We start from the raw sequence: 18,912 nt of genomic DNA, 5'->3' as shown, positions 1-18,912 counted from the left end.
CGAATTAGTAATTCGTAATGTAGTCTTTCCATATTTCTAGTTTTTGTACTGTTTCTGTGACTATTTTTCCGTTGTTGTTGTACTTCCCATTTAAATACGTCCAATTTGGCCCACCCTGTACAAACTATGATCACTGCTGTAATTTACGCAAATACTTAAAATTTACCTTTGTTTAACCATCATCTGTCAAATACCATCAACAACTTGTCAAAATCATTATACGCATTTAAACAACAAATTTCTTAAAAAAAAATGTCATTAGACCAAAACCCAAAGTCGGCTAACACGCAAAACCTCATCCTAAAACAAGCGTTGCTTGTAACGGAAGTGGCAATCAATCTGCGCGAACGCCACTCTCTCGGAGAAAAATACATAAGTTACTTGAAAACTTTGATCAACGGTGAGTTTGTGTATATATTTGATGTTTTGGTGATTTATTTACTCGATTTAAAGGTGCTGAGCGGGGTATTGCAGCTTTGCAAACCACGTCCAAAGCGTCTTTTGCATTAGCGCAACAACTTCTCCAAAACAGTATTTGTTTAGATATTCTGCCCGAAAACGTCCGACAAGAGTATGAAAATCTTCTTAGTACGTTCTAGTGTTTTTTAGCTAATTAAATGACCAACGACAGTATTTCAGCTGTGATTAATAGGGAATCCTCCGCTTTAGAGGAAAACACCGAAGAAACCATAGTCGAACTTAACCTGGAGCAATTATCAGAAAAAATCAGAGTGTTGGAAACCCGTAACCGTACTAACTCCGAGAACAACATCCCCGCAAAACCGAGCAGTTCCAGGGGTTCAAAAGTTTGCACCACCTCTATTATAACCGTGCAATCCAATCTAATGCAATATATTATATTGTTTCAGATTGACATTAATGAAAAATACCCGGAAGACTTGTCAAGGGAATCTTTAATCGATCTCAATACCGTGGCTAATTTACCTCCGGTGCCTGAAGATATTTTCACCAGCTTCGTTAGCAACAAACCAGTACGCTCTTCTAGTTTGTCATCACTAAAAAGTATGCGCAAAGTAAAATTATTTTTGCAAAAAGCTGAAAGTTCTGATGACGATGATAGTTCTGATACAGACGATCATGATTACGCCAGATTGGTTTATGTAAGTACAATTTGTTTGAAAAATTGCACTTGGTGGTAATATCTGTAAAAAATTAGGGAGATGGTGACGAAACAAAAGCCTGCCACAGTCCGTCATCCAGGAAGCTCCAACTCGGGAATATAAAAGAGGAAACTCAAGATTAATAATGAATGTAATTTTTCTCAAAAAAAAAAACACAATTACCCAAATACAAAAATTAAAACAACATAATATGTTTTGTGTGTGTGATGACTAAAAAGAATCGTTGAAACTTATGTTACCGAAACCTTGAGTAGGATAGCCGTGCCTGTTTGATTGGCTGTCTTTAGGGATGGCTTTTAGCATTCGGTAACATACAATAATAAAAGCTAACATGAATAAGTAAGTATCCAGTCGGTAGCCTAGTAACCAGGCGAGCAATGCTCCCAAACAGAAATACGTCACAAACTTATAACTAGCACAATAACGAAAACTCACTCTAGGCGGTAAGTGAATATTAACTCTGGGTGACCCTTCGAGAGACTTGTCGTATTTGTAGGCTGTCATTGGAGGCTGCAAAAACTGACGTGCCACCCGTCCTTTGTAGTTTGGATTGTGATACAATTGATAAAACACTGGACCAAACTGCACAAAATATTTAAATTATAAAATCACGCAACATTTGAACTACTTACTTGTTCGTTGACTTTGATCGCAAATTGGTACAAAGCCCTGACCAGAAAAGCGCACTCATCACTTCTAATTGGATGCAGGTCGGGATCTCCGTCGTATTTGATTTGCTTGAGTCGTCTACGCACCCTTTCGGGAGTTAAAAACTTATAATCATCACACATTTCGAACACGTGACCGTTTGATGTGGATGACAGTTCTTGATCCTGTTCCAAAATCTGAAAAAATGCCACAGTTTTCAATATAAAACCACACAGTATCCAACTTAATTACCTCATCGTGAATTCCAAACATGTCCTTCAAATTATTTAATGAAATTTCTAAATAAACAGGGACTTTCCGACGTTCGTCTAAACTAAACTCGTCACTAGAAATTGGCGCCTGCAGGAAATATTTGATTGAACCCCAAAAACCGGAATACAATTCCTTTTCTTCCTGTTCTTTCTGTTTCACCAAGTCTTGAGCTTGTTTGATTGATCGTTGGATCAAAAGCAGTAGTTCGTAGACCTGTTAATGCCCTTTTATAATAAAAAAATAATATTTCTAACATAAACTTACTTCCGGTGCGGGTGGATTGGAAAACAACGGTTTATAGCAGAAGTTTGGACCTTCAAGTTCGAATATTTTCTGTCTAGTCACTGTAGACCACTTTTTATCTGATTGTGTCATTGTACTGTTAAGTGGAGCAGTATTGACCATTGAGGAGTAATTCCTGGATTCTGCAATAAAGTTCAATCACACATGGAACAACATTAATGATGATTTGACAACCTTCAGATGGTCGTATTGGTGATAGTGGTAGGGTAGTGGACCACTGGTTGTTTGGCGAAGCTGAAGGTAAATTATTTGACCAGCCTGTAAAATCGTTATGGGTTGGAGAGGGCTGGCGCCTTTCAACGCATTGCTCAATTTCCCGTAAAAAGTCTGGTAGATTTGGTTGATCAAACACCTGTTCAAACGAAAATTTACTAAGTTAATTCTCAAGTAAAACTTGAGATAAACATACTTTTGTTATTCTATAGAGCATCAAAGATATTTTAGGACTGACTAAATCCACTCTACAAAATCTGGGTAGTAATTGTTCAAATATAACCACATAGCACAATAAGTTCTCAGCTATAAAAGATAGATGACTTCTAGTAGGATGCAACTGTTGTTTATCAATCCCCAGAGTGACGTCATCCACGTCAGGATTGTTGTCCTGTTTAACTCTATAATATTCACACAGTGAGGAGAGTATACAAATTTAACACCAAACTTACAGCTGTTTAATTAAGTTTTTAGCTGGATATCTCCAAGGTTGAATGTAGGTTAGCCACAGCTCCAACACCAACCTAAAAGAACCGTCTAAAGGCCACCTATGAATCAAATTCCGAATAAACACGTAAAACTTTCCTTGTATCATTGGAAAAGCCAGTTTTTTCAGTTCAGACAAATGAGTATCATCGCATTTTGCGCTGTCTGAAAACGCGTGCAGTTGCTTGATTAGAACCCTAACAATGCGCATATATTCTCCAGTCGGTAGTTCATTATAATGCAGTCTCTAAAATAACTATTTTAGGAATTAGCTGAGGGAGTAAGGCTGAAAGTTTACCATAGTATTAGAAGTGAATGACTCACTAATATCACAAGTGGACATTGATTGACTGACCAAATCATTATAAAGCCACGTGTCGGTTAAAACCGTTAAAACAGTTTCACTGCGCCATATCTCGTTTCTTGGATGATGACTGTGTAAGTTCATAGAGCTCATTTCAGTCTGAATTTTATTATAATGCATCTGATTGGTTAAGGACAAATTATGTGGTGAAGACCTAAATAAGTTTTATTATCATAAGGTTCAGAAATTTTAAACTTACATACTGAACACTAGTAGGTGGTGTTAATCTTTTAAGCGGGTTTTTGCCGTTGTAGTAAATCTCAGGCAAAATTTTAACTGCTGGTTCAATGGGCAAAAAATGTGAAATATAGTCACAGCACAAAGAATAGTATGCAGTATTCCAAGACGTTACTGAGGCGCCTACTCTTTGTTGCCAAGGATTGATCAAGTGGTAAGCAAAATGAAAAAAATAGTAATCAAATGGATCTAAAAAATGCGGTAAGGTCAAAATTATGAAGCTATTCAATCAACTGACATAAATATAGTTTGATACAGAAGTCTCTTGAGTTGTAATTTGAAGTTAAGTCACTCTGTATTGTTTCACATTCAAAGAACATCTGATACTCTTCTCAGAATCAACACTACTGTATTAAACTTTTACAAATAGAAAAAATCCATTAAATACCTACTCAATGATAAATAAGATATCTGTTTAGTTTGTGGATTAACATTAATCAACTCTGAGTAAAAAGCATAACCAGAAGGCATCTCAAGCAACTGTTTAATTTTTACCTAAAATAACCAACAAAAATGTGACATACTAGTAAACTTTATGAAATATACTTACAGGTAAATAGGCCAAAGAAAACTCATATTTGATATTAACATCTTTAAGCAGAGTGTAAATAAGTCTAAACATTGGACCACAAGGTGATAAAAAGTGGTGGAGCTGACGGAATTCCTCCTGACAGGAGTCTGTTGTGGTCCTTAAGTCCCAACATACTGTGCCCTGTGGTCCAAAAATGTTATCCACCAAAATAGGAAAAAAATTGTGCAGTTCCAATAAGCTGCCGCGGTCCAATAAAGCCGCTAGTTCTACACATCTAGCGCGAATTGGTAGGTTTAATGCTTGCTGAACATTTACCTAAAAATTTTAATCTAAAAACTAGGTACTAAAGTTTTTTTTTTGCATTCAGAGGTTTAGAAGCTTTTGTAGATAAATATTAAATTCCCAAAAATAAGTCAAAATCAAGAATCTTACCATAAAATTGTCATAATCTTTTGGAAACATGTTTATAGTTTTTTATTTGCACTTATCTGTACCACACAACTACCAAACAAAACAAAGCAGTCTTAAATCACTCATTAAAGCTAATGTACTATCTATCACAAAGTAAAAGATTTACTTGATATATTTAAACTAAATATCAAATGATTTGGACTCTAAACAACTGTTTTGGTTAAGTTAAAATCTAAATTCAAAAAAGAAAAAAAAAACACATAACCCAATATTTCAAACCTCAGTCGTCAAAAGTCGATTGTCAAATTTATTTTTAGGTTAGAATTTCTTGATGTCAAATTCTGTTCAGCGCCATCTATACGTCGCGGCTCAAACTTGTACTCATGACCGTTGAGGTTTTGAGAGTAGGGAGGATCTGTTAATAATGATTGAGTGCCTTTCAATTACAATCCCGGAAATCTAACCCAATTTTGCCTTAAGATGATATGATAAATAGAAACAAAAATACAGTTAGAGGTTCTGTAATTCCCATGTTACACTTTATCAAAAAACGATAATTTTATAGGCTGACCTTACTACAAAACACAAAACAGATCAAAGTTACACAACCCTGCATCTACAATACAATAGGGAATCCTAACTGCTAAGTTAACATATAACTTTAAAGTATATCAGTTTAGAGGTACTACAGTAATTATGAATACCATTGCACTGTTTCATAGTTTTAATTGTTTCAAATTTTGTTTTATGGACCGTCATATTTAACAATACCTGGAACACATAGGAGGCAAGACAAAAAAGCCCTCAAAACACATGGTAATTAAATTATCAGCCTATTTACTATTAATAATAAGTCAAATTAGATCAAACTTAATCTCTATCGTTTCCGTTTTCTTTTGCGGCCGATCGACTACGCGAATGGGAACGCGATCTGGATCGCCTGTCGTCCCGGTTTGAACGGGAACGGCTTCTGCTTCGTTTCGAAGCTGACCTGGATCTGCGCGATCTTGATCTGCTGCGTGACCTGGAACGGCTTCTGGAGCGCCGACGGCTGTCGCGTGATCGACTTCTTGAACGGCTTTTCGACCTGTCAAGGTGAAGTATCAATTCGCGTTGTTAATGACCGATAATCGAATAGATTTAAAGGAATTCTAAGCGAAAGTCACACTTCTCTTTACGTGATTTTAAAAGTTTATTTTTTTTAAGTCTGCAAATTGTTTGTTATATTTCAATTTGTATGATCCCCTCAGCTTTGTAAAATGTTCTTTAATAATACATAAAAAAAAAGGTAATTTGCATGACTATTAATTAACAAAACATTTTAAAAAAAGATGTAGTTGAAAATAAAATTTTGGAGTTTACAGATATTTCACAAATCATAAAAGATCTAGGGTGAGTTGGTATTGAACAAAGCCACATATTAGAGCACAAAATACTGGATAACTTTGCTCCTAACGTAACCCAGCTTCCTACATTTTGTAGTTATTACTAAGCTGGATAAATTGTTAACACTAACATTCATGATTTCCAGCAGACAACCTCCAAAGTCAAATCAATTTACCTTCATACCACCAAAACTTAGTAGACAGTTTCAGAGGCAATTATTAATTGTCTTTTACTTAAAAAACTGAAAGTTCTTTACCATTTCACATTGTGAGCTCGTGAGACGCGTGACGAGAGTAGTATTTCAACTATGTAGAGGGGATGAATCGAGACTAGGGGACAAAATCTCACTGGCTCACAGTAGCGAGTAGTAGGTAGTAGACTAGTAGCGGTCAGACTTGTACTTTTTGATTTAACGCACGTGTCGAGGTGACTCAACAAAGCAAACGCTGTGGCGTAGGTCTCTACGTAGTCTCAGTGACACGAGAAGGTCGAAGCGAGTGTACTCAATGTGACGTTACCTTACAATCATCGGCCACATGCTATCGACCTATAAACATGGCACTATTGTCAAGCCAATTTTCCTTGTCTAATGCGACAAGGACTCGAAACACTAGGTTATTCAAAGATGCTGTACAACATAAATATGCCATCACCTAGCACAATAGTAAGGGTTTAAAAAAAAAATTTAAAAATATCAAAATAATAAAATAATAATTAAAAAAATAACTGAAAATGTTGTACAGCAAATGCAATTACCTATTTACAAAGGTTGATCAGTATTTGAAAAAAATTATTACAAATATATTTAAATCAGTCCATTTCTACATAGTGCCCCCATTTGTTTTAATGCTCCATGGAGCCTAACAAAGCAAGTTTTACGCCACGATGACGTAATTTGACAGTTGGCTAAAATATTGTTTTGTCAAATTACATCATTGTGACGTCAAGTTGTTTGTTAACAGAGTAAGCCAATATTTCTCAAATCACTAAAAATGTTTGCTCATACTAAATTTGACATGTAAATGAAGAAGTGATTTCAAGTGCAGCTAACATTTTTGTTGTGTTGCTTACAACCAACTCTAATAGGGGGTCAAATACCCACCCATCATTGTTATCATCTAATACTTTAATCACTTTTTAATTTTTTAAGTTGGTACTTATCTGTCAGTTGTCAATATTATCCTAACCCTTCATTTTGACCCTCTATGCCAGCAAAATGTGAGGTCATAATGATGTAAATTGACAAAACTGCAATCTGACGAATTGTCAAATTACCTCACATTGCCTCCATAAAATGTCAAAACAAACCATTTGTAATGTAAAATAACATACAATAAACTTGTGGCCTGAGAGCAAAAATAAACCTCAAAATAACTCAATTTTCTGATCAACCTTGTACTAAATAAAAACAAGTATAAAACCACCAAACAGAGGTACACTTACCTATCACGCCTGCTTCTTCTGTATTTGCCACAATCGCGCGCGTAATGCCCCCGATCACCGCATTCATAGCAACGGTCATCCGGATGGAAAGGACGCCCCCGAGATCGTGGCGGAGGTCCTCCGCGTCGACTGCCAGACTTTCCATTGGACATTTCCACTCTCGCTCGCCTTCCACAAATGGTTCGGCCATCTAAACCAAAATTCAGATGAAAAACCTACCTAACAACTGGATGGCTGGGTCAAACCTACCTAGACCACGGACAGCATCTTCCGCGTCTCTAGTGTCCTCAAACTCTACAAAAGCGAAGCCGGGTGGATTCCTAGCCACCCACACATTCCTCAAAGGTCCATAATATCGAAATGCGTCCTCGATTTCTTGCTTGGACGCGCTATTTCCAAGATCCCCAACGTAAACTTTACAATCGGAATTGTAACGCGACATCCTGCTGGATGGGTATCTGCGAAATTTATGACCCAAATGAAGTTTATCGATCGTAAACCAAGGACGACGCCCTGAAGCCCAGGATAATAAAATAACAAAAGAATAGTCAAACCTAAACTTACCTTTTATACTGCTAGTAATTACCCTTGATAGGGTTTTATTAAGACAGAAGACAGTCTACACCCCGAAACCGTTTACTAAAGAAAATAATTCTACAAAAGGCCAATCAACTACAAAGTGAAAACCACGCCACAATCCGAAAACGCCATCATAATGAAACGATTAACAAACGAAAACGACAAACAAAACGTCAATTTCAATTTGAACTGTCACAGTCACACTGAGACTGACAACTGACAAGTAACTAAAAACAACTTAAACAAGCGCTATCACATTTTTTCTTACAATATTAGATAAAGACAGACACTTCTTCTAGATCAAACGACCCAACTATTATCACTAAAGGACACGTGATAGTGGTATAATGTCCTAACACAAAGGTCACGTGGGAGAGTAACAAATAAACACCAACAACTTTCTCTTTTTAACCTTCTAACCTTCACTTCAATGGCGCTTCAATTTCAGATTTTAATTTCTGGGGACTTTCACTAAATTTGTTTCTTAACTTTTAACAGAGACCAGCCTGTCTCTGCCTGTAATATCTAAATTAAATTCTTAATATAATACATCAACTAACCTTAAAAAACTCTTCAAATGAACCTAACATTAATTATCTTTGGTTTTAGAGATGCGGTCTTCAGTCAATTAATAAAAACCGGCACAAGGTCAACCAAAAAAACTTCGCAAACAAAATATTGTTTACTTATATGTAATCTTAACTTGTTTATACTTTTGATACCAAATCATATAATTAACAGAAAGAAAACAATAATTGTAGTGATTCGTATGTCTTGCTTGCCTTCGAACTTAAAACCGGTTTCATTAGTAGAGTAAACTATAAAAAAGGACCACCAGAAGTAGGTATATTGTAGTATATGACCCATTTATCATAGCCACATATTAAAAATAAGGTAGTCATAAAATACCTATATGAAATAACTAGGTTATAAGGCATAGTTATCACAATGCATATTCTTTACATAGTATTTGTACTGAGTTCAAGCACATTAAGTAACACACTGAAACCGTCAGGGTAAATACCACTAACTTGTATCATAATAAAACCACTACTTCTTACCAAACAACAATACTTTTGCAGTAAACTAACAATGGCTCTAGATCCTACAACCTACAAAGTTGAAACCAAACCCACTTACACTCCCAGTTTACAAGAAGTGGCTGAAGGTATAATAACTCTACTTTTAAATATTCACTTATAAACCACAAAAATTGTTAGTTTTTAGATCCTACTTGCCCAGCAACTTTAAAGAAGTTAACGTCGAAGTGGTGGATTGTCCTGACCTAACTAAACCCCCATTTCACTTAGCTGCACCAGGTATACGTGTAACAAAACAAATAGAAATATTTATAATAACTGAGGCTTTAGGTCTGAATGGAAGTCCTAAATTACTGGAGATTGGTGGTACCCAGTACTTACTTCCTCTGGTTAATAAAGAAAAGGTGTATGAATTAAAAGACATAGCAAAACTTATACAGATTGAGCCAGTATTTCTAACTGGTGCTGGCGCTGGTCCTTATCCCTTTATTGGAGTGAATTGTGAAGTATGTGTCATATAATTGGAAACAAAATGTTACTTTACAAGTTTTAAGGGGATAGTCAACTTGAAGATTGAAAATGGTGTGGCTGACCAACAAACTCGCATCTCCAAAGTCGACGGCGCTGACGAACATATGGTGGTACAAGTTTTACCAAATAATGAGACTAGGATAGCTTTACTGGGGAATTTGTTTGCCTCTCAAGGAAAACCTGGAAAAGTGATTACCTTTTAATCTTATTACCCACCTTTGTATGCTTAAACAATGGTTCGGTAGGTTATAAAAGTAGCAGTAAAGCAACGCATCGGAAACAAAGACTTCATTGCCACTCTCAGAAATGCCATTGAAGACAAATATGGAGTGATACACTTGGTTGGGATTGGAGGAACATTCCTTATAGCCCAAGGAAAGGCTAAACAGCATGTAATGAGGGATTTTTCGAAAACTCCCATATTAAGTTGGTAAAACTTGTGGTCACTGAATGGTTTTGCAACTCGAATTTTTCCAGATGATGACGCTGTTAATGAATGGCTAAAGTTTTATGAAATGAGTGCTCCTCTGATTGCAGTGGGTACTTTTACTAGCAATGATGGGGTCAGTCTGTGTCTATGACAATAAAAAATAACCATTTTAAAACTACTCTTGTATAGGGAGACTTGGATTTAAGAGTACAACACTTTCACAGCTTTAGCACCCATGGTGAGGCTGGTCATTATCATTATGACACCACTCCAGACACAGTGGAATATGTGGGCTATTTTAATGTTGCTGAAGAAATTGTCAGGGTGGATAAACCTTTAGATACTCTTGACAAATATGGGAGGGACTAATAAATGAGTTTCAGTGATTTATTTGGATATTTGAGGTTATATTTTTGTATTTGCTGATGGAATAAAATAAATCATGTTTGCAATCTACAATAGCAAATAACAGTTTATTTGATGTGATTATAACCTATGTTTCTCTGTTTAATCTGTGTGTTATTTGACTACTGAGTTCAAATTCCAAGTATGTGCTGGTGATTTGCTTTATAATTCAAATTTATATGGTGACTGAATGGTGAATCGATGTGATACAAAGACAAACAAAAAGATGTCTGCCCACAGTAAAAAGTTCTTGTATTTTGCTTATGGAAGCAATTTGCTCAGTCATAGAATTCATATCAATAATCCAAGTGCTGAAAGAGCCGGTATTGGCTACTTAAAGGTAATAAACACCCTTTTTGGGCTTTAAGTTAGTATAAAAATTAAAGACAAATATACAAAGTATAGTTTGCAGGATTACCAGATAAGTTTTGTGACTTATTCTAAGCGATGGAAAGGAGCAAGTGCAACAATCGTACCAAAAGAATCCAAGGTGGTCTGGGGGGCTCTTTGGCAAGTGGACCGTGCTGATCTAGAACACTTAGATAGGTATATAAACAGATTTTTGTTATTTCTTTTTAAAATAAATTTGAATTTATAAAAAAAAATCAATAATATTCTGACACTGTCAACAGTTGCCATTTGATAGACACTGTAGGCATCTGACAAACGGTATAAGGATGTAGCACACATATCGATAAACTTTTATTATTGCAGACAAGAAGGCGTGCACGAAAATATTTATAGAGCTTTGGAGATTGATGTTTTTTTGCCCAGTGGAGAAAAAGTAAATGCTCGCACCTATCAACAAACTGCTAATCCACCAGATGTTGATGATCTTTCTGAGTTACCCCAAGATTGTCGACCTTCGGTCGCCTATTGGAAAACCATTCTGAAAGGGGCTGAAGAAACTGATCTGCCTAAGGAATATTTAGAGTTTTTAAACAAAATTCCTCATAACGACTATCACGGACCGGTGGATATTCAACTACCATTATGGTTACATTAATATGGGAATGTGCTTTATTGTGTTCTATTGTATTAATGGCATTAATATAAAAAAATATATTTAATGCCTTCTTGCGTAACTATTTGTGTTGCCACTGTTGTTAAAGATGATGATCAGCATTCATATGACCAGATCAACGATATGTTCAAGTTCATACATTTTAAAAATAAAATACTGATTATACTATCGATTGGGTGTGGCTGCCTCATCCTTAGTGATGCCTGATCGACCGGCATCCGGTTTATTTTGACATTTGAGGTTATGTTTTTTCCATTATTTTCAAGAAGTTGAAGGGGCATTGAATTGGTGACGTGTTTCATCATTTCTTAAGTTTTTTTTTAAATAATGAAGTCCTATATTTTGCTACTATTAGCCGCAATTCTGGGGGTAAAAGCCCACGGAAATACACTTGTGCTTCTAGAAAATCAAGTTATAAAAGAAACCCACTCCATTTTCTTTAAATCACTACAAGGTAATTAATAGTACTTCAGTAATGTTTTCCACATTTTTAATTAAAACTAAACTTTCAGAGAGAGGCTACACTTTGACCTATAAAATAGCAGACGACTCCTCACTGGTTCTCTCAAAATATGGTGAATACTTGTATGAAAACTTGATAATTTTTGCCCCCTCTGTTGTGGAGTTTGGGGGCACCTTAAGTGTAGATACAATAACCCAGTTTATTGATAACGGCGGTAACGTGTTGGTTGCTGGAAGCGAAGTAACTGGTGATGTACTGAGAGAATTGGCTTCTGAAGTGGGATTTGAGGTATTTTGCATAAAAACTGTAATTGGAACAGTTTAATTCAAGATTTCTATATATACAGATTGATGAAGAGGGAGCTTTTGTTATTGACCATTTGAATTATGACATCACTGATGAGGGGCAACACACTAAACTTGTGATTTCTGCTGATAATTTGATAGATGCCCCTGTAATAGTTGGTGCTAAAAAAGGGGTGGCCCCTTTGCTCTATCAAGGAACTGGTATCTTGGCTGACTCTGAAAATCCTCTGGTTTTGCCTTTGTTAACAGCAGACAGTACTGCTTACAGTTATTTGCCTGATCAACCAATCAAAGAGGTTTTATGTCACTTTGCAAAGTTTTTCAGATATTTTAGAATGTTATTTTTTTAGTACCCTCATGCTATTGGTAGAGACACTGTCCTTATTGCTGGACTTCAAGCTAGAAATAATGCTAGAGTGGTGTTCAGTGGTTCTCTCTCATTCTTCTCTGATGAGTACTTTACTTCTTCTGTGGAAAAAGCTTCGGTAGTTTTCGTTTTACATTAAAATTAATTGGTTACTAATTTTAATGTATTAAAGGGTGATTTGAAAGCTCCTAAGTCTGGGAATGAAGCTGTGGCTGTTGCTATCAGTCAGTGGGTATTTAAGGAACATGGCCGGCTCCGTGTTAAGTCAGTTTTACATCATAAAGCAGGAGAAAAAGCTCCTCCACAAGATTACACCGTTATGGATGATGTGGTAAGTTTTTTTCGGTGAAAAAACTGACTGGTTTTAAGTTGCACACCAATTTTTAGGTTTATCAAATTGGAATTGAAATTTATGATAATGGAGTATGGAAACCTTTCGCCGCTAATGACGTCCAACTGGAATTTGTTAGAATCGATCCATTTGTACGTACCACTTTGAAAAACAATGGAAATGGAATTTATGAAGCTAAATTCAAAATACCTGATGTGTATGGAGTCTACCAGTTTAAAGTTGATTATGACAGGGTTGGCTTCACCAGACTGTACAGCACTACACAAGTACGTTTTTAAGTTAAATACTACAAATTTTTCTTAAACAAAACATTTCTTTTTAGGTATCTGTAAGGCCATTGCAACACACCCAGTATGAGCGATTTATTGATTGCGCCTATCCTTATTACACTGGAGCATTTTCAATGATGTTAGGAGTGTTTGTGTTCTCTATTGTATTTCTTCATATCAAAGAGGATGACAAGAAGTCAAAGAATGAATAAGTGTTTGTTTTACAAATTTCATCTTCATGTTCTACTATGTAGCTCATATTAATAAAAATAATTAGTTTAATCGCGTTTTTTTTTTCACTTTATTCACAAAAAAGGTTTGAAACCCATCAGTTTAGTCTAAATGATGTATAAACACCTGACTTGAATATGTAATTACTAAAGGAGTTATCTATCTATCTTTTATCAACAGTGAATACAAATAGATTGAGTCTAATAAGTAATTATAGTACACCTTTCCTATAATATATGTAATTCTGCTAGAAAATTAATTTGAACCAATCAAAAATATATAGACGCTGCCACTGAAGATGTTACTTGAGACATACAAACCTTTTGTGGATACAACATTTGAAAAGCAAACTCGGGTAAAGTAAGTGCAAATAAGACAATGGAGAAATCGTGTTTAAGGAAGAGCTGAAAAAAGACTAAAACGATACACACTGAGAATGCGCGTTTTCCGTTTCGGGACGACGAAAAACTTTGTCATTGCGATGTACCCCTATTTCCTTCCTGCCAGTGGATATTCGGCGTCCGGGACGTCGCAACGTTCACCAATTTCCTCCCCGCCGTTTTTGCTCCATTCAGCTGCGCCGACATTTATCGGGATAAATCGGAAACAATGACTGTTTTGTTTCCATTTAAGTTTGATTGTACATGTTGTCATTAGCAGGGAATTGTTTGAAGGAGTTCCGACCTTAACAGTACGTAACCCTTTTATTGTTATATAATTAAATTATAAGCTTTTTAAATTTAAAACTTAAACGCATATTATCAATATTGTGCGGTTTAACCTATGATATTTCACTCTTTTGGTGTTATTAAATTTTTTATTCTGTTTAATGAAAACCTTTTATATTCCATTAACGGCGTTTAATTACCAAGTGACCCATCCCATATTTCATGCATATAGGGCCAGGAAAACTAATATTCTTTAATAGTATAAAAGTATCGACTGCTAAATAATTCAAAGAAAAAGCTAGGCAGACATTATTGAATGAACTAGCGAGGCCATTTATTACTTTCCACACACAAAATTGATGTTGGAAAAATTACCGCTAAAGCGTCTTTATACATGTTATATACGAGTCCAGTATGGACACACAAAAATTCTACTATTTATTACTAATTATTATTATTATTATACGCCACTGATGTAATATAACCCAATATGTATAATACAATATGAAGGGGGTTTATTTGTGTCTGAACGTGACCTTTTTGAGATATTAAAAATTACTGAAAAGAGCATAATTCTGGGGTTTTATATTTTTAGATCGCACAACGCTGGGTAGAAAAGCAACGTCAAGGCTGCACTCAAACCAGCAGCATACCATCAAGACACCACCGTCGTCCACTCCAAATCCACCCTTTGGTTATGTCAACGCTGGTATAAACCCCATGTAAATCGATTATCGCACTATTTAGTACTAGAATAATTTACACTAAATACAGGGATCCGTTTATAGAGCGCTTTTCTTTTTAGAGTCATGAATGTGGGTGTTTATATACCAAACTGAATTGCATTATAAACATAAACACGTGTTGTATAGAAAATCCTTTAAAAAAGTGATAATTTTAGAGTGGCATAGCGGTTACAGCGGTTTCCATGGCATGGAAGTGGAAATACACGCCGCCACTGTCGCCACGCCGCCCCGCAATATCAAAAGTGCCCCTGAGCCTTCGCTACTGGCACCTAGGGACCAGTCCGCTGTTATTGGTTTGTATATTTCTTTGGTCCGTTTACAGTTTATATTCGCTGTGTTTCCACTCTGTGTTTAGAATTAAATAGATCACGACAGTGACGTGGGTGACTAAATGTACTGAGTAAAAAAATTGTAGAACACAAAATATGGGCACGTCCACCAATTTATATACATTTTTCTGAGATAATATCTTAGATTAAAACTTGTCTCTAAGGCTTTGGTGATTAATTGGTTTTTCCTCTAGAAAACCAATTAGCAAAGGTGGAAGTCGAAGAAGTGGTGATAGTGACTTTAGTGCTATTGATATGGGTGGGAGCGATAGCATTGTTTTTCAACCGTTGGGGCAAAATCCGAATGTTGGAACCCTATCAACCTAAATTCAACGGTCAACAGACTCATCGTCCGTCCTGTCCGCTTAATTCGCCCACCCTTAATCCCTCGATCACCACCCTACCGAGGGCTCAAAAAGTATCAACGGTAGGTTTTTAAGGGTGGTTTACTTCAATGAAATATTGTTTATTGACAATTGTTTCAGCAACGAATGTCGTTTTCAAAGTATAACGTGAACGCCTTGACTGACCCTTTATCTATCCTGCCCTCGCCGATCATCAAACGACCCAGAAGGAGTTCGGTGTTTGTTGGCAGCTCGTTGATGCTAAACAAGTCACCCAGAAGAGCAAAATCGGCTACTGATATTCATTACGTGGGTGTTACAGACCATCGCCCTTTGTCATCATCCCTTACTGGTACATCTCTAATACTCACAACACCAAAATTTCTAAAATTCTTCTAAACAGGTTCTTTAACGCCGTTCTTAAATCGAGAACGTAAACCTTCACTGATCACCATCGAAAGACCTAGTGAACGACCAATCTTCATATCATCATCATCACGTCGCCGTCCATCGATCACCATCGAAAGACCTCAATTTCCTACAAAGACAAGACGTTCTTCTTGTTTTGCCATTGAAAAAACTTCGGCGGGGACTACGCACAGGAACTTCAACAGTTTCGAGGCTTACAGGGCTCCGTCTATGCTTGTAACCAATGAAAGACGTTCTTGTAGCAGGTATGTACCATTTAAGTTTGTCAATCAAGTTGTTTATTGCTTATTACTAATCTGAAAATTCCCTTTGTTCGAGAGTATTTTATTTCAATCTTATCTGTTTTATGAGATTAAAGCGAAAAAGTGGCTTCGTCAGTCTGAGAAGAGATTCAGGTCGAAATGGAGCCATGACTTTTTATTTTGCCTGTCTATTGGCTATTTCATTTTCTTTAATAGGTTCATGTCCCAGAATCCATATTACCGTGACTCCTTGCTAATAGTTTACAGCTTTTTTACTATCCCAAAACAATTTGGACTTTTTATAGACCCTCTCTGTATATAAAATTCAATAAACTCTAGCTGACTAAATGGAGCTAGATATTTAATCACTTTTTTGATCCTCAATTAATCAATGATGTAATACTAGAAGAAATCAGTTTGAGATGATAATTTCCTACAATAAATCACAGTGTGTTATCTGATTAACCAAATATTATGTTATCTACTAATATTGGGTTTTTCGTCCTCTCAAACTGGAATAATATCACTGAACCTGAAAGGTTCTTTTTACTTAAAAAATGACTAAAGAACTCTTCAATTTAAATAAGAGCCAAAGAATACAGTCTATCAATTGATGTCAAGTGGTCCTTTACATTCTTTCTAACACGTGTCCCCTTTTTGATTGTTCAAATAATCAGCTTTCCGCATCCAACCATAAGTATCGCCTTGCCTCCGGAGAAAACTGAAGAGGAAGTCCTGATACCCTTGGCGGATATCGATAAGAAACAGCCCCAGCCACATCGTAATAAGCCTAAAATATCTCGCAGTTTCGAGCAACCAATAAAATACAAACCGAAGCCGGAACGGATGGCCCTTAGTTTGGATGTAAGCAGTATTTCGAGTATAAGCAGGAAGTGTTCGTTGCCAGAACGGGATCGGGCCTCTCCAATTACTTTACGTCTGGATGAAATTGCCGCCGCCGAGCCTTTATTAGAGAACCAGTAAATCCGGGAGCTTATTTAGACATGTATATCGTTTTTAGTCGAAATAATTTTTTAGAACTGTTTTTCAGTTCGAACTGACGCCGAAATCGATTAAGGCCGATTGCCCACAACCGATAAAAGTTGGATCGTTTTTACGTCTGAAATTCAATTAACGAAAACGAATATTTGTCTTTTCTCCAGTCCGTCCTTTTATGGCTTTTCCAATCTTGGAGATTGGGACGTTGTTTTTGTTTGACGGCTTTATCCGGACGGAAAAACTCTACAACGGCAAAAGTCGATCAAATTACAAACTTTTTTACGATCACAAGGAATTGCTTGAAGTTTAAAAGCAAATTTCGTGTTCCGAATAACGAATTGGATCAAAATTGTGCCTCTGTAATAAGAAAGAGTCTTGCTGTTATAATTACAAGTTTTAAATGTATTAGGTAACAAAAGCTGCCGCTATTATCCATTCTTCAGGATCAATTTAAAACAAGTTTTATTTAAGTACGTACTTGCAACAAAATACCAAACAGACGTCATTCCATTACTGTCACAGTGAAAAATGTTATAAAAAATAAATTGCTCAAAAAATTGCGGCAGCTCCGATTTACGACCAGCTAAGGTTCAATTTAAACTTAACCATGCAATAACATTGTTAATTAGACCATAATGTAACCTCTTTAGACTGTTATTATACTTAGTCTAGTTACTACTACAACTGATTTCTTAAGACTATACTATTTGATGCTGATTTCCTTTTATCCCTACTACCAAATCGCAGCTATCTGGTCTTAAGTAATCCGTTTATTAACACTCATTAATGTAGTAATAAAATTATCGTCTTTGGACCATACGTTATAGAATGTTATTTTTATTAATAGAGATTAATAGGGCCCAGTAGAAACTTTAACGAATTCTTAATAAGAGTTTTATATACTATATCTGAACTTATACTTACTGTTAACTAATATTGTTATTGGAAAATTTTTCTAAAACTATATTTTAAAAAACCTAAAAGTGTTGAAGAGAAAATAAACTTTTAAAAGGGTCCAGCCATATTGTGTACGGGTGCCAATTTATAAAATGTGTTGAATCAATTACTTAAATAAACACTAATATCTTTAACTATAATTAGTAAACTATTAATTTGAGGCAAAATTTTTGTATTGCACACACACACACATATCCAACCAAGTTAAATATAATTGTGGTTGCACAGACCTAATTTGGTGTTTATATCAATATACGTGATGGTTTTAGTGACAAAATGACTTTGGTAATCACTGTGATGATTTATAATTTCGGATTTATTTTTAAAGAAAATGTGATATTTTCTAGTTATCCGTAAAAATGTTAATTTCCACTTCTATTAGGAAAATTTGCTGATGAACTAACTACTCAATATTGTATCGAAACTCGTAGGTATTGTGGTCCAAAAAGTCTTCCTCGACTACGTAGGTAAAAAGACATCGATCTAGCGTTATTATATAGACAAAAAAGTGTTATAAAATGAGTACATAGAACATATTATCGATCAAAGTGTGTATAACTATATTGTCATAAAAATATTTTAATTAGCAACTTTTGTAGTTTTATTTTTACTTTTTTGGGAAAAAGTTTAAAACTGAAATGTTTTAACAGATCATTCAATTAGTTTTAGCTAATAAACCCGTATTAATAATCTCAAATAACAGTTAAAATACTTTAGTATTAAAGTCAAGACAAGGAATCGAGGAAATAAATCGTATTTCCTTT

The 18,912-nt window shown here is 35.6% G+C and overlaps 7 protein-coding genes across 14 annotated transcripts; 5 read left to right on the top strand and 2 right to left on the bottom strand.

The window, feature by feature from the left end:
• The first annotated feature begins 175 nt into the window (after window positions 1–175).
• LOC145728166 (uncharacterized) lies at window positions 176–1,331 on the top strand. 3 transcript variants are annotated; one of them, XM_081978209.1, is made up of 5 exons: window positions 176–400; window positions 454–571; window positions 632–806; window positions 870–1,121; window positions 1,178–1,331. In XM_081978209.1, the coding sequence occupies exons 1-5, from the start codon at window positions 253–255 to the stop codon at window positions 1,262–1,264; spliced, it is 780 nt and encodes a 259-aa protein (XP_081834335.1). In that variant the 5' UTR covers window positions 176–252; the 3' UTR covers window positions 1,265–1,331. The 3 variants fall into 3 exon arrangements, with proteins under 3 accessions (XP_081834335.1, XP_081834336.1, XP_081834334.1); XM_081978210.1 differs by having other exon boundaries at window positions 454–588; window positions 670–806; XM_081978208.1 differs by having other exon boundaries at window positions 178–400; window positions 454–588; window positions 640–806.
• On the bottom strand, window positions 1,255–4,964 carry LOC145728155 (sphingomyelin phosphodiesterase 4). Its single transcript, XM_081978194.1, has 12 exons — window positions 4,631–4,964; window positions 4,217–4,513; window positions 4,059–4,161; window positions 3,633–3,855; window positions 3,364–3,583; window positions 3,032–3,312; window positions 2,776–2,980; window positions 2,541–2,718; window positions 2,328–2,488; window positions 2,043–2,276; window positions 1,775–1,987; window positions 1,255–1,724 (listed from the first exon to the last, which is right to left on the bottom strand). Exons 1-12 carry the CDS (start codon window positions 4,658–4,660, stop codon window positions 1,353–1,355), a joined length of 2,517 nt encoding a protein of 838 aa, XP_081834320.1. The 5' UTR covers window positions 4,661–4,964; the 3' UTR covers window positions 1,255–1,352.
• Window positions 4,965–5,114: 150 nt separating this feature from the next.
• LOC145728168 (serine/arginine-rich splicing factor 7-like) lies at window positions 5,115–8,175 on the bottom strand. 3 transcript variants are annotated; one of them, XM_081978213.1, is made up of 4 exons: window positions 8,003–8,175; window positions 7,688–7,951; window positions 7,439–7,628; window positions 5,115–5,696 (listed from the first exon to the last, which is right to left on the bottom strand). In XM_081978213.1, exons 2-4 carry the CDS (start codon window positions 7,878–7,880, stop codon window positions 5,480–5,482), a joined length of 600 nt encoding a protein of 199 aa, XP_081834339.1. In that variant the 5' UTR covers window positions 7,881–7,951; window positions 8,003–8,175; the 3' UTR covers window positions 5,115–5,479. The 3 variants fall into 3 exon arrangements, with proteins under 3 accessions (XP_081834339.1, XP_081834338.1, XP_081834340.1); XM_081978212.1 differs by having other exon boundaries at window positions 7,688–7,896; window positions 8,003–8,172; XM_081978214.1 differs by having other exon boundaries at window positions 5,115–5,687; window positions 7,688–7,896; window positions 8,003–8,170.
• A 360-nt stretch (window positions 8,176–8,535) lies between these two features.
• LOC145728164 (beta-keto L-gulonate decarboxylase-like) lies at window positions 8,536–10,529 on the top strand. 3 transcript variants are annotated; one of them, XM_081978203.1, is made up of 8 exons: window positions 8,536–8,857; window positions 9,100–9,185; window positions 9,238–9,336; window positions 9,388–9,563; window positions 9,612–9,776; window positions 9,834–10,014; window positions 10,066–10,151; window positions 10,208–10,529. In XM_081978203.1, exons 2-8 carry the CDS (start codon window positions 9,110–9,112, stop codon window positions 10,385–10,387), a joined length of 963 nt encoding a protein of 320 aa, XP_081834329.1. In that variant the 5' UTR covers window positions 8,536–8,857; window positions 9,100–9,109; the 3' UTR covers window positions 10,388–10,529. The 3 variants fall into 3 exon arrangements, with proteins under 3 accessions (XP_081834329.1, XP_081834328.1, XP_081834330.1); XM_081978202.1 differs by lacking the exon at window positions 8,536–8,857 and adding an exon at window positions 8,889–9,033; XM_081978204.1 differs by lacking the exon at window positions 8,536–8,857 and adding an exon at window positions 8,896–8,914.
• An 84-nt stretch (window positions 10,530–10,613) lies between these two features.
• Window positions 10,614–11,508, top strand: LOC145728170 (gamma-glutamylcyclotransferase-like). The gene is made up of 3 exons (XM_081978215.1): window positions 10,614–10,763; window positions 10,836–10,969; window positions 11,138–11,508. Exons 1-3 carry the CDS (start codon window positions 10,614–10,616, stop codon window positions 11,427–11,429), a joined length of 576 nt encoding a protein of 191 aa, XP_081834341.1. The 3' UTR covers window positions 11,430–11,508.
• Window positions 11,509–11,698: 190 nt separating this feature from the next.
• Window positions 11,699–13,485, top strand: Ost48 (dolichyl-diphosphooligosaccharide--protein glycosyltransferase non-catalytic subunit Ost48). Its single transcript, XM_081978198.1, has 7 exons — window positions 11,699–11,901; window positions 11,960–12,198; window positions 12,257–12,511; window positions 12,566–12,700; window positions 12,755–12,913; window positions 12,970–13,200; window positions 13,257–13,485. Exons 1-7 carry the CDS (start codon window positions 11,775–11,777, stop codon window positions 13,413–13,415), a joined length of 1,305 nt encoding a protein of 434 aa, XP_081834324.1. The 5' UTR covers window positions 11,699–11,774; the 3' UTR covers window positions 13,416–13,485.
• A 94-nt stretch (window positions 13,486–13,579) lies between these two features.
• Window positions 13,580–18,738, top strand: LOC145728162 (uncharacterized). 2 transcript variants are annotated; one of them, XM_081978201.1, is made up of 7 exons: window positions 13,580–14,125; window positions 14,698–14,811; window positions 15,004–15,141; window positions 15,372–15,604; window positions 15,663–15,873; window positions 15,925–16,195; window positions 16,870–18,738. In XM_081978201.1, the coding sequence occupies exons 3-7, from the start codon at window positions 15,036–15,038 to the stop codon at window positions 17,174–17,176; spliced, it is 1,128 nt and encodes a 375-aa protein (XP_081834327.1). In that variant the 5' UTR covers window positions 13,580–14,125; window positions 14,698–14,811; window positions 15,004–15,035; the 3' UTR covers window positions 17,177–18,738. The 2 variants fall into 2 exon arrangements, with proteins under 2 accessions (XP_081834327.1, XP_081834326.1); XM_081978200.1 differs by having other exon boundaries at window positions 14,698–14,824.
• Window positions 18,739–18,912: the final 174 nt, after the last annotated feature.

This window comes from Ips typographus, linkage group LG4, assembly GCF_016097725.1.
Source record: "Ips typographus isolate SLU linkage group LG4, UJ_Ityp_2.0, whole genome shotgun sequence".
In the NCBI taxonomy this organism is placed as follows: Eukaryota; Metazoa; Arthropoda; class Insecta; order Coleoptera; family Curculionidae; genus Ips; species Ips typographus.
The sequence above is the reverse complement of the archived record's forward strand: the minus strand, read 5'-3'. Positions and strand labels throughout refer to the sequence as shown.

Bases quoted from the DNA above. Each gene is read 5' to 3' on its own strand.
- LOC145728155 (XM_081978194.1), bottom strand. From the start codon at position 4,660: ATGTTTCCAAAAGATTATGACAATTTTATG. The intron at 3,856-4,058 runs GTAGGTATTTAA...CGCATTTTTTAG, and splicing joins GATATCTTATTTATCATTGA to ATCCATTTGATTACTATTTT. The intron at 1,988-2,042 runs GTAATTAAGTTG...GCATTTTTTCAG, and splicing joins TGTTTGGAATTCACGATGAG to ATTTTGGAACAGGATCAAGA.
- LOC145728166 (XM_081978208.1), top strand. From the start codon at position 253: ATGTCATTAGACCAAAACCCAAAGTCGGCTAACACGCAAAACCTCATC. The intron at 807-869 runs GTTTGCACCACC...ATATTGTTTCAG, and splicing joins GCAGTTCCAGGGGTTCAAAA to ATTGACATTAATGAAAAATA. The intron at 1,122-1,177 runs GTAAGTACAATT...GTAAAAAATTAG, and splicing joins ATTACGCCAGATTGGTTTAT to GGAGATGGTGACGAAACAAA.
- LOC145728168 (XM_081978213.1), bottom strand. From the start codon at position 7,880: ATGTCGCGTTACAATTCCGATTGTAAAGTTTACGTTGGGGATCTTGGA. The intron at 7,629-7,687 runs GTAGGTTTGACC...ATTTTGGTTTAG, and splicing joins AGATGCTGTCCGTGGTCTAG to ATGGCCGAACCATTTGTGGA. The intron at 5,697-7,438 runs GTAAGTGTACCT...TCACCTTGACAG, and splicing joins AGAAGAAGCAGGCGTGATAG to GTCGAAAAGCCGTTCAAGAA.
- LOC145728164 (XM_081978202.1), top strand. From the start codon at position 8,966: ATGCATATTCTTTACATAGTATTTGTACTGAGTTCAAGCACATTAAGT. The intron at 9,034-9,099 runs GTAAATACCACT...ATACTTTTGCAG, and splicing joins AACACACTGAAACCGTCAGG to TAAACTAACAATGGCTCTAG. The intron at 9,186-9,237 runs GTATAATAACTC...AAAAATTGTTAG, and splicing joins TTTACAAGAAGTGGCTGAAG to TTTTTAGATCCTACTTGCCC.
- Ost48 (XM_081978198.1), top strand. From the start codon at position 11,775: ATGAAGTCCTATATTTTGCTACTATTAGCCGCAATTCTGGGGGTAAAA. The intron at 12,701-12,754 runs GTAGTTTTCGTT...AATGTATTAAAG, and splicing joins CTTCTGTGGAAAAAGCTTCG to GGTGATTTGAAAGCTCCTAA. The intron at 13,201-13,256 runs GTACGTTTTTAA...ATTTCTTTTTAG, and splicing joins GACTGTACAGCACTACACAA to GTATCTGTAAGGCCATTGCA.
- LOC145728170 (XM_081978215.1), top strand. From the start codon at position 10,614: ATGGTGAATCGATGTGATACAAAGACAAACAAAAAGATGTCTGCCCAC. The intron at 10,764-10,835 runs GTAATAAACACC...TATAGTTTGCAG, and splicing joins CCGGTATTGGCTACTTAAAG to GATTACCAGATAAGTTTTGT. The intron at 10,970-11,137 runs GTATATAAACAG...TTATTATTGCAG, and splicing joins GATCTAGAACACTTAGATAG to ACAAGAAGGCGTGCACGAAA.
- LOC145728162 (XM_081978201.1), top strand. From the start codon at position 15,036: ATGGAAGTGGAAATACACGCCGCCACTGTCGCCACGCCGCCCCGCAAT. The intron at 15,142-15,371 runs GTTTGTATATTT...TTTTTCCTCTAG, and splicing joins GGACCAGTCCGCTGTTATTG to AAAACCAATTAGCAAAGGTG. The intron at 15,874-15,924 runs GTACATCTCTAA...TCTTCTAAACAG, and splicing joins TTTGTCATCATCCCTTACTG to GTTCTTTAACGCCGTTCTTA.